At 48.4% G+C, this 12,209-nt stretch overlaps 1 protein-coding gene across 1 annotated transcript in view; it reads left to right on the top strand.

The window, feature by feature from the left end:
* Positions 1-12,209, top strand: part of LOC144675644 (protein deacetylase HDAC6-like) — a gene marked incomplete at its 3' end in the record, with an annotated part of 67,345 nt that overhangs the window by 30,014 nt on the left and 25,122 nt on the right. Inside the window, exon 2 of the mRNA XM_078536284.1 lies at positions 11,937-12,055. Coding sequence (XP_078392410.1) covers positions 11,978-12,055 — 78 coding nt within the window. The remainder of the gene's footprint in view (positions 1-11,936; positions 12,056-12,209) is intronic.

Genomic DNA, 12,209 nt, shown 5'->3' with positions numbered 1-12,209 from the left:
TCAGTGTTAAAGTGAGGGTTGTGGAATATATCAGAGTGTTACAGTGAGGGGTGTGGGATATATCAGTGTGTTACAGTGAGGGATGTGGGGTATATCAGAGTGTTACAGTGAGGGGTGTGGGATATATCTGAGTGTTACAGTGAGGGGTGTGGGATATATCAGAGTGTTACAGTGAGGGATGTGGGGTATATCAGAGTGTTACAGTGAGGGGTGTGGGGTATATCAGAATGTTTCAGTGAGGGGTGTGGGGTATATCAGAGTGTTACAGTGAGGGGTGTGGGGTATATCAGAGGGTTACAGTGAGGGGTGTGGGATATATCAGAGTGTTACAGTGAGGGATGTGGGGTATATCAGAGAGTTGCAGTGCGGTGTGTGGGGTATAACAGAGTGTAACAGTGAGGGTTGTGGGGTATATCAGAGTGTTCCAGTCAGGGGTTTGGGGTATATCAGATTGTTACAGTGAGGGGTATATCAGAGTGTCACAGTGAGGGGTGTGGGGTATATCAGAGTGTTACAGTGAGGGATGTGGGGTATATCAGAGTGTTTCAGTGAGGGGTGTGGGGTATATCAGTGTTACAGTGAGTGGTGTGGGGTATATCAGAGTGTTACGGTGAGGGGTGTGGGGTATATCAGTGTTACAGTGAGGCGTGTGGGGTATATCAGAGCGTTACAGTGAGGGGTGTGGGGTATATCAGTGTTACAGTGAGGGGTGTGGTGTATATCAGAGTGTTAACGTGAGGGGTGTGGGGTATATCAGAGTGTTACAGTGAGGGGTGTGGGATATATCAGAGTGTTACAGTGAGGGGTGTGAGGTATATCAGAGTGTTACAGTGAGGGGTATGGGACATATCAGAGTGTTACAGTGAGGGGTGTGGGATATATCAGAGTATTAAGGTGAGGGTTGTGGGGTATATCAGAGTGTTACAGTGAGGGGTGTGGGGTATATCAGAGTGTTACATTGAGGGGTGTGGGGTATATCAGAGTGTTACAGTGAGGGGTGTGGGGTATATTAGAGTGTTACGGTGAGGGGTGTGGGGTATATCAGAGTGTTACAGTGAGGGGTGTGGGGTATATCAGAGTGTTACAGTGAGGGGTGTGGGATATATCAGAGTGTTACGTTGAGGGGTGTGGGGTATATCAGATTGTTACAGTGAGGGGTATATCAGAGTGTCACAGTGAGGGGTGTGGGGTAAATCAGAGTGTTACAGTGAGGGATGTGGGGTATATCAGAGTGTTACAGTGAGGGGTGTGGGGTATATCAGTGTTACAGTGAGTGGTGTGGGGTATATCAGAGTGTTACGCTGAGGGGTGTGGGGTATTTCAGTGTTACAGTGAGGCGTGTGGGGTATATCAGAGTGTTACAGTGAGGGGTGTGGGGTATATCAGTGTTACAGTGAGGGGTGTGGTGTATATCAGAGTGTTACAGTGAGGGATGTGGGGTATATCAGAGTGTTACAGTGAGCGGTGTGGGGGATATCAGAGTGTTACAGTGAGGGGTGTGGGATATATCAGAGTGTTACAGTGAGGGGTGTGGGGTATATCAGAGTGTTACAGTGAGGGGTGTGTGGTATATCAGAGTGTAACAGTGAGGGGTGTGGTGTATATCAGTGTTACAGTGAGGGGTGTGGGGTATATCTGAGTGTTACAGTGAGGGGTGTGGGGTACATCAGAGTGTTACAGTGAGGGGTGTGGGGTATATCAGAGTGTTACAGTGAGGGGTGTGGGGTATATCAGTGTGTTACAGTGAGGGGTGTGCGGTGTATCACAGTGTTGCAGCGAGGGGTGTGGGGTTTATCAGAGTGTTACAGTGAGGGGCTTGGTGTATATCAGAGTGTTACAGTGAGGGGGGTGGGGTATATCAGAGTGTTACAGTGAGGGGTCTGGGGTATATCAGAGTGTAACAGTGAGGGGTGTGTGGTATATCAGTGTTACAGTGAGGGGTGTGGGGTATATCAGAGTGTTACAGTGAGGGGGGTGGGGTATATCAGATTCTTAAAGTGAGGGGTGTGGGGTATATCAGAGTGTAACAGTGAGGGCTGTGGGGTATATCAGAGTGTTACAGTGAGGGGTGTGGGGTATATCAGAGTGTTACAGTGAGGGGTGTGGGGTATATCAGTGTTACAGTGAGGGTTGTGGGGTATATCAGAGTGTTACAGTGAGGGGTGTGGGGAATGTCAGAGTGTTACTGTGAGGGGTGTGGGGTATATCAGAGTGTTGCAGTGAGGGGGGTGGGGTATATCAGAGTGTTACAGTGAGGGGTGTGGGGTATATCAGTGTTACAGTGAGTGGTGTGTGGTATATCAGAGTGTTACAGTGAGGGGTGTGGGGAATGTCAGAGTGTTACGGTGAGGGGTGTGGAATATATCAGAGTGTTACAGTGAGGGGTGTGGGGTATATCAGAGTTTTACAGTGAGGGGTGTGGGGAATATCAGAGGGTTACAGTGAGGTGTGTGGAATATATCAGAGTGTTACAGTGAGTGGTGTGGGGTATATCAGAGTGTTGCAGTGACGGGTGTGGGGTATATCAGAGTGTAACAGTGAGGGGTGTGGTGTATATCAGAGTGTTCCAGTCAGGGGTGTGAGGTATATCAGAGTGTTACAGTGAGGGGTATATCAGAGTGTCACAGTGAGGGGTGTGGGGTATATCAGAGTGTTACAGTGAGGGATGTGGGGTATATCAGAGTTTTACAGTGAGGGGTGTGGGGTATATCAGAGTGTTACAGTGAGGGGTGTGGGGTATATCAGAGTGTTACATTGAGGGGTGTGTGGTATATCAGAGTGTAACAGTGAGGGGTGTGGGGTATATCAGTGTTACAGTGAGGGGTGTGGGGTATATCAGAGTGTTACAGTGAGGAGTGTGGGGTATATCAGAGTGTTACAGTGAGCCGTGTGGGGTATATCAGAGTGTTACAGTGAGGGGTGTGGGGTATATCAGAGTGTTACAGTGAGGGGGGTGGGGTATATCTGAGTGTTACAGTGAGGGGTGTGGGGTATATCAGAGTGTACCTGTGAGGGTTGTGGGGTATATCAGAGTGTTTCAGTGAGGGGTGTGGGGTATATCCGTGTTACAGTGAGGGATGTGGGATATATCAGAGTGTTACAGTGAGGGGTGTGGCGTATATCAGAGTGTTATAGTGAGGGGTTTGGGGTATATCAGTGTTACAGTGTGGGGCGTGAAATATATCAGAGTGTTACAGTGAGGGGTGTGGGGTATATCAGTGTTACAGTGAGGGGTGTGGGATATATCAGACTGTTACAGTGAGGGTTGTGGGGTATATCAGTGTTACAGTGTGGGGTGTGGAATATATCATAGTGTTACAGTGTGGGGTGTGGGGTATATCAGTGTTACAGTAAGGGGTGTGGGGTATATCAGAGTGTTACAGTGAGGGGTGTGGGATATATCAGTGTTACAGTGAGGGGTGTGGAGTATATCAGAGTGTTACAGTGAGGGGTGTGGTGTATATCAGAGTGTTACAGTGTAGAGTATATCAGAGTGTTACAGTGAGGGGTGTGGAATATATCAGTGTTACAGTGAGGGGTGTGGAGTATATCAGAGTGTTACAGTGAGGGGTTTGGGGTATATCAGTGTTACAGTGAGGGGTGTGGCGTATATCAGAGTGTTACAGTGAGGGGTGTGGGATATATCAGTGTTACAGTGATTGGTGTGGAATATATCAGAGTGTTACAGTGAGGGGTGTGGGATATATCAGTGTGTTACAGTGAGGGATGTGGGGTATACCAGAGTGTTACAGTGAGGGGTGTGGGATATATCAGAGTGTTACAGTGAGGGGTGTGGGATATATCTGAGTGTTACAGTGAGGGGTGTGGGGTATATCAGAGTGTTACAGTGAGGGGTGTGGGGTATATCAGAATGTTTCAGTGAGTGGTGTGAGGTATATCAGAGTGTTACAGTTAGGGGTGTGGGGTATATCAGAGGGTTACAGTGAGGGGTGTGGGATATATCTGAGTGTTACAGTGAGGGGTCTGGGGTATATCAGAGTGTTACAGTGAGGGGTGTGGGGTATATCAGGGTGTTACAGTGAGGGGTGTGGGGTATATCAGAGTGTTACAGTGATGGGTGTGTGGTTTATCAGTGTTACAGTGAGGGGTGTGGAGTATATCAGAGTGTTACAGTGAGGGATGTGGGTTATATCCGTGTTACAGTGAGGGATGTTGGATATATCAGAGTGTTACAGTGAGGGGTGTGGGGTATATCTGAGTGTTATAGTGAGGGGTGTGGGGTATATCAATGTTACAGTGTGGGGTGTGGAATATATCAGAGTGTTACAGTGAGGGGTGTGGGGTATATCAGTGTTACAGTGAGGGGTGTGGGATATATCAGACTGTTACAGTGAGGGGTGTGGGGTATATCAGTGTTACAGTGTGGGGTGTGGAATATATCAGAGTGTTACAGTGTGAGGTGTGGGGTATATCAGTGTTACAGTAAGGGGTGTGGGGTATATCAGAGTGTTACAGTGAGGAGTTTGGAATATATCACTGTTACAGTGAGGGGTGTGGAGTATATCAGAGTGTTACAGTGAGGGGTGTGGGGTATATCAGTGTTACAGTGAGGGGTGTGGGGTATATCAGAGTGTTGCAGTGAGGGGTGTGGGATATATCAGTGTTAAAGTGAGGGTTGTGGAATATATCAGAGTGTTACAGTGAGGGGTGTGGGATATATCAGTGTGTTACAGTGAGGGATGTGGGGTAGATCAGAGTGTTACAGTGAGGGGTGTGGGATATATCAGAGTGTTACAGTGAGGGGTGTGGGATATATCAGAGTGTTACAGTGAGGGATGTGGGGTATATCAGAGTGTTACAGTGAGGGGTGTGGGGTATATCAGAATGTTTCAGTGAGGGGTGTGGGGTATATCAGAGTGTTACAGTGAGGGGTGTGGGGTATATCAGAGGGTTACAGTGAGGGGTGTGGGATATATCAGAGTGTTACAGTGAGGGATGTGGGGTATATCAGAGAGTTGCAGTGCGGTGTGTGGGGTATAACAGAGTGTAACAGTGAGGGTTGTGGGGTATATCAGAGTGTTCCAGTCAGGGGTTTGGGGTATATCAGATTGTTACAGTGAGGGGTATATCAGAGTGTCACAGTGAGGGGTGTGGGGTATATCAGAGTGTTACAGTGAGGGATGTGGGGTATATCAGAGTGTTACAGTGAGGGGTGTGGGGTATATCAGTGTTACAGTGAGTGGTGTGGGGTATATCAGAGTGTGACGGTGAGGGGTGTGGGGTATATCAGTGTTACAGTGAGGCGTGTGGGGTATATCAGAGCGTTACAGTGAGGGGTGTGGGGTATATCAGTGTTACAGTGAGGGGTGTGGTGTATATCAGAGTGTTAACGTGAGGGGTGTGGGGTATATCAGAGTGTTACAGTGAGGGTTGTGGGATATATCAGAGTGTTACAGTGAGGGGTGTGAGGTATATCAGAGTGTTACAGTGAGGGGTATGGGATATATCAGAGTGTTACAGTGAGGGGTGTGGGATATATCAGAGTGTTAAGGTGAGGGTTGTGGGGTATATCAGAGTGTTACAGTGAGGGGTGTGGGGTATATCAGAGTGTTACAGTGAGGGGTGTGGGGTATATCAGAGTGTTACAGTGAGGGGTGTGGGGTATATTAGAGTGTTACGGTGAGGGGTGTGGGGTATATCAGAGTGTTACAGTGAGGGGTGTGGGGTATATCAGAGTGTTACAGTGAGGGGTGTGGGATATATCAGAGTGTTACGTTGAGGGGTGTGGGGTATATCAGATTGTTACAGTGAGGGGTATATCAGAGTGTCACAGTGAGGGGTGTGGGGTAAATCAGAGTGTTACAGTGAGGGATGTGGGGTATATCAGAGTGTTACAGTGAGGGGTGTGGGGTATATCAGTGTTACAGTGAGTGGTGTGGGGTATATCAGAGTGTTACGCTGAGGGGTGTGGGGTATTTCAGTGTTACAGTGAGGCGTGTGGGGTATATCAGAGTGTTACAGTGTGGGGTGTGGGGTATATCAGTGTTACAGTGAGGGGTGTGGTGTATATCAGAGTGTTACAGTGAGGGATGTGGGGTATATCAGAGTGTTACAGTGAGCGGTGTGGGGGATATCAGAGTGTTACAGTGAGGGGTGTGGGATATATCAGAGTGTTACAGTGAGGGGTGTGGGGTATATCAGAGTGTTACAGTGAGGGGTGTGTGGTATATCAGAGTGTAACAGTGAGGGGTGTGGTATATATCAGTGTTACAGTGAGGGGTGTGGGGTATATCAGAGTGTTACAGTGAGGGGTGTGGGGTACATCAGAGTGTTACAGTGAGGGGTGTGGGGTATATCAGAGTGTTACAGTGAGGGGTGTGGGGTATATCAGTGTGTTACAGTGAGGGGTGTGCGGTGTATCAGAGTGTTGCAGCGAGGGGTGTGGGGTTTATCAGAGTGTTACAGTGAGGGGCTTGGTGTATATCAGAGTGTTACAGTGAGGGGGGTGGGGTATATCAGAGTGTTACAGTGAGGGGTCTGGGGTATATCAGAGTGTAACAGTGAGGGGTGTGTGGTATATCAGTGTTACATTGAGGGGTGTGGGGTATATCAGAGTGTTACAGTGAGGGGGGTGGGGTATATCAGATTCTTAAAGTGAGGGGTGTGGGGTATATCAGAGTGTAACAGTGAGGGCTGTGGGGTATATCAGAGTGTTACAGTGAGGGGTGTGGGGTATATCAGAGTGTTACAGTGAGGGGTGTGGGGTATATCAGTGTTACAGTGAGGATTGTGGGGTATATCAGAGTGTTACAGTGAGGGGTGTGGGGAATGTCAGAGTGTTACTGTGAGGGGTGTGGGGTATATCAGAGTGTTGCAGTGAGGGGGGTGGGGTATATCAGAGTGTTACAGTGAGGGGTGTGGGGTATATCAGTGTTACAGTGAGTGGTGTGTGGTATATCAGAGTGTTACAGTGAGGGGTGTGGGGAATGTCAGAGTGTTACGGTGAGGGGTGTGGAATATATCAGAGTGTTACAGTGAGGGGTGTGGGGTATATCAGAGTTTTACAGTGAGGGGTGTGGGGAATATCAGAGGGTTACAGTGAGGTGTGTGGAATATATCAGAGTGTTACAGTGAGTGGTGTGGGGTATATCAGAGTGTTGCAGTGAGGGGTGTGGGGTATATCAGAGTGTAACAGTGAGGGGTGTGGTGTATATCAGAGTGTTCCAGTCAGGGGTGTGGGGTATATCAGAGTGTTACAGTGAGGGGTATATTAGAGTGTCACAGTGAGGGGTGTGGGGTATATCAGAGTGTTACAGTGAGGGATGTGGGGTATATCATAGTTTTACAGTGAGGGGTGTGGGGTATATCAGAGTGTTACAGTGAGGGGTGTGGGGTATATCAGAGTGTTACATTGAGGGGTGTGTGGTATATCAGAGTGTAACAGTGAGGGGTGTGGGGTATATCAGTGTTACAGTGAGGGGTGTGGGGTATATCAGAGTGTTACAGTGAGGAGTGTGGGGTATATCAGAGTGTTACAGTGAGCCGTGTGGGGTATATCAGAGTGTTACAGTGAGGGGTGTGGGGTATATCAGAGTGTTACAGTGAGGGGGGTGGGGTATATCAGAGTGTTACAGTGAGGGGTGTGGGGTATATCAGAGTGTACCTGTGAGGGTTGTGGGGTATATCAGAGTGTTACAGTGAGGGGTGTGGGGTATATCAGAGTGTTACAGTGAGGGGTGTTAGGGTATATCAGAGTGTACCTGTGAGGGGTGTGGGGTATATCAGAGTGTTTCAGTGAGCGGTGTGGGGTATATCCGTGTTACAGTGAGGGATGTGGGATATATCAGAGTGTTACAGTGAGGGGTGTGGCGTATATCAGAGTGTTATAGTGAGAGGTTTGGGGTATATCAGTGTTACAGTGTGGGGCGTGAAATATATCAGAGTGTTACAGTGAGGGGTGTGGGGTATATCAGTGTTACAGTGAGGGGTGTGGGATATATCAGACTGTTACAGTGAGGGGTGTGGGGTATATCAGTGTTACAGTGTGGGGTGTGGAATATATCATAGTGTTACAGTGTGGGGTGTGGGGTATATCAGTGTTACAGTAAGGGGTGTGGGGTATATCAGAGTGTTACAGTGAGGGGTGTGGGATATATCAGTGTTACAGTGAGGGGTGTGGAGTATATCAGAGTGTTACAGTGAGGGGTGTGGTGTATATCAGAGTGTTACAGTGTAGAGTATATCAGAGTGTTACAGTGAGGGGTGTGGAATATATCAGTGTTACAGTGAGGGGTGTGGAGTATATCAGAGTGTTACAGTGAGGGGTTTGGGGTATATCAGTGTTACAGTGAGGGGTGTGGTGTATATCAGAGTGTTACAGTGAGGGGTGTGGGATATATCAGTGTTACAGTGAGGGGTGTGGAATATATCAGAGTGTTACAGTGAGGGGTGTGGGATATATCAGTGTGTTACAGTGAGGGATGTGGGGTATACCAGAGTGTTACAGTGAGGGGTGTGGGATATATCAGAGTGTTACAGTGAGGGGTGTGGGATATATCTGAGTGTTACAGTGAGGGGTGTGGGGTATATCAGAGTGTTACAGTGAGGGGTGTGGGGTATATCAGAATGTTTCAGTGAGGGGTGTGAGGTATATCAGAGTGTTACAGTTAGGGGTGTGGGGTATATCAGAGGGTTACAGTGAGGGGTGTGGGATATATCAGAGTGTTACAGTGAGGGGTCTGGGGTATATCAGAGTGTTGCAGTGAGTGGTGTGGGGTATATCAGAGTGTAACAGTGAGGGGTGTTGTGTATATCAGAGTGTTCCAGTCAGGGGTTTGGGGTATTTCAGAGTGTTACATTGAGGGGTATATCAGAGTGTCACAGTGAGGGGTGTGGGGTATATCAGAGTGTTACAGTGAGGGATGTGGGGTATATCAGAGTGTTGCAGTGAGGGGTGTGGGGTATATCAGTGTTACAGTGAGTGGTGTGGGGTATATCAGAGTGTTACGGTGAGGGGTGTGGGGTATATCAGTGTTACAGTGAGGCGTGTGGGGTATATCAGAGTGTTACAGTGAGGGGTGTGTGGTATTTCAGTGTTACAGTGAGGGGTGTGGTGTATATCAGAGTGTTACGGTGAGGGGTGTGGGGTATATCAGAGTGATACAGTGAGGGGTGTGGGATATATCAGAGTGTTACAGTGAGGGGTGTGAGGTATATCAGAGTGTTACAGTGAGGGGTATGGGATATATCAGAGTGTTACAGTGAGGGGTGTGGGATATATCAGAGTGTTACAGTGAGTGGTGTGGGGTATATCAGAGTGTTACAGTGAGGGGTGTGGGGTATATCAGAGTCTTACAGTGAGGGGTGTGGGGTATATCAGAGTGTTACGGTGAGGGGTGTGGGGTATATCAGAGTGTTACAGTGAGGGGTGTGGGGTATATCAGAGTGTTACAGTGAGGGGTGTGGGATACATCAGAGTGTTACGGTGAGGGCTGTGGGGTATATCGGAGTGTTACAGTGAGGGCTGTGGGATATATCAGAGTGTTACGGTGAGGCGTGTAGGGTATATCAGAGTGTTACGGTGAGGAGTGTGGAATATATCAGAGTGTTACAGTGAGGGGTGTTGGGTATATCAGTGTGTTACAGTGAGGGGTGTGGGGTATATCAGAGTGTTACTGTGAGGGGTGTGGGATATATCAGAGTGTTACGGTCAGGCGTGTGGGGTATATCAGAGTGTTACGGTGAGGGGTGTGGATTATATCAGAGTGTTACAGTGAGGGGTGTGGTGTATATCAGAGTGTTACAGTGAGGGGTGTGGGGTATATCAGAGGGTTACAGAGAGGTGTGTGCGATATATCAGAGTGTTACAGTGAGGGGTGTGGGGTATATCAGAGTGTTGCAGTGAGGGGTGTGGGGTATATCAGAGTGTAACAGTGAGGGGTGTGGGGTATATCAGAGTGTTCCAGTCAGGGGTGTGGGGTATATCAGAGTGTTACAGTGAGGGGTATATCAGAGTGTCACAGTGAGGGGTGTGGGGTATATCAGAGTGTTACAGTGAGCGATGTGGGGTATATCAGAGTGTTACAGTGAGGGGTGTGGGGTATATCAGTGTTACAGTGAGTGGTGTGGGGTATATCAGAGTGTTACGGTGACGGGTGTGGGGTATATCAGTGTTACAGTGAGGCGTGTGGGGTATATCAGAGTGTTACAGTGAGGGGTGTGGGGTATATCAGTGTTACAGTGAGGGGTGTGGTGTATATCAGAGTGTTGCGGTGAGGGGTGTGGGGCATATCAGAGTGTTACAGTGAGGGGTGTGGGATATATCAGAGTGTTACATTGAGGGGTGTGAGGTATATCAGAGTGTTACAGTGAGGGGTATGGGATATATCAGAGTGTTACAGTGAGTGGTGTGGGGTATATCAGAGTGTTACAGTTAGGGGTGTGGGGTATATCAGAGTGTTACAGTGGGGGGTGTGGGGTATATCAGAGTGTTACAGTGAGGGGTGTGGGGTATATCAGAGTGTTACAGTGAGGGGTGTGGGGTATATCAGAGTGTTACAGTGAGGGGTGTGGGATATATCAGAGTGTTACGGTGAGGGGTGTGGGATATATCAGAGTGTTACGGTGAGGGGTGTGGGGTATATCAGAGTGTTACGGTGAGGGGTGTTGAATATATCAGAGTGTTACAGTGAGGGGTGTGGGTTATATCAGAGTGTTACAGTGAGGGGTGTGGGATATATCAGAGTGTTACGGTGAGGGGTGTGGGATATATCAGAGTGTTACGGTGAGGCGTGTGGGATATATCAGAGTGTCACTGTGAGATGTGTGGAATAGATCAGAGTGTTACAGTGAGGGGTGTGGGGTATATCAGAGTGTTACAGTGAGGGGTGTGGGATATATTAGAGTGTTACGGTGAGGGGTGTGGGGTATGTCAGAGTGTTAAAGTGAGGGGTGTGGGGAATATCAGAGTGTTACAGTGAGGGGTGTTCGATATATCAGAGTGTTACAGTGTGGGGTGTGGGATATATCAGTATTACAGTGAGGGGTGTGTTGTGTATCAGAGTGTTACAGTGAGGGGTGTGGTGTATATCAGAGTGTTACAGTGAGGGGTGTGCGATATATCAGAGTGTTACAGTGAGGGGTGTGGGGTATATCAATGTTACATTGAGGGGTGTGGGGTATATCAGAGTGTTACAGTGAGGGGTGTGGGATATATCAGAGTGTTACAGTGAGGGGTGTGGGGTATATCAGAGTGTTACAGTGAGGGGTGTGGGGTATATCGTAGTGTTACAGTGAGGGGTGTGGGATATATCAGAGTGTTACAGTGAGGGGTGTGGGATATATCAGAGTGTTACAGTGAGCGGTTTGGGGTATATCAATGTTACATTGAGGGGTGTGGGGTATATCAGAGTGTTACAGTGAGGGGTGTGGGGTATATCAGAGTGTTACAGTGAGGGGTGTGGGATATATCAGAGTGTTACAGTGAGGTGTGTGGGATATATCAGAGTGTTACATTGAGGGGTGTGGTGTATATCGGAGTGTTACAGTGAGGGGTGTGGGGTATATCAGTGTTACAGTGAGGGGTGTGGGGTATATCAGAGTGTTACAGTGAGGGGTGTGGGGTATATCAGAGTGTTACAGTGAGGGGTGTGGTGTATATCAGAGTGTTACAGTGAGGGGTGTAGGGTATGTCAGAGTGTTCCAGTGAGGGGTGTGGGGTATATCAGAGTGTTACAGTGAGGGGTGTGGGGTATATCAGAGTGTTACAGTGAGGGGTGTGGGGTATATCAGAGTGTTACAGTGAGGGGTGTGGTGTATATCAGAGTGTTATAGTGAGGGGTGTGGGGTATATCAGAGTGTTACAGTGAGGGGTATATCATGGTGAGATACCATTTTTAAACGGGACCTTGGTATTGGTCAAGATTTGTGTGAAATTCAGACTGCCTTGTGATTGGCTGTTTGTTTCCTGTTCACAGTGTTTTGGTTGACTGGAGGCAGGCGGAAGGAGCCCGTGAACATGGAGCAGGAAGCAACCCGTTCGAAGGCGAGACTGGGATCACTGAGTCCCCGCATGCCTTCCTCCTTGACCTCAGCAGTAAGGCCACATTCCATCACTCACCTCTGTGTAGCTCACGGGTTTTGGGCATCGAAAGAAATGTACAATTCGATACTACTTCACCCCCCACCCAAACACCTCGACCCTATTCGCCTCGACCCCCTCACCTGTGGGAGCGAGTTCCACATTCCAC

This window comes from Cetorhinus maximus, unplaced genomic scaffold (assembly GCF_964194155.1).
Source record: "Cetorhinus maximus unplaced genomic scaffold, sCetMax3.hap1.1 HAP1_SCAFFOLD_1070, whole genome shotgun sequence".
Lineage (NCBI taxonomy): Eukaryota > Metazoa > Chordata > Chondrichthyes > Lamniformes > Cetorhinidae > Cetorhinus > Cetorhinus maximus.
This window is presented reverse-complemented; position numbering and strand designations above follow the sequence as displayed.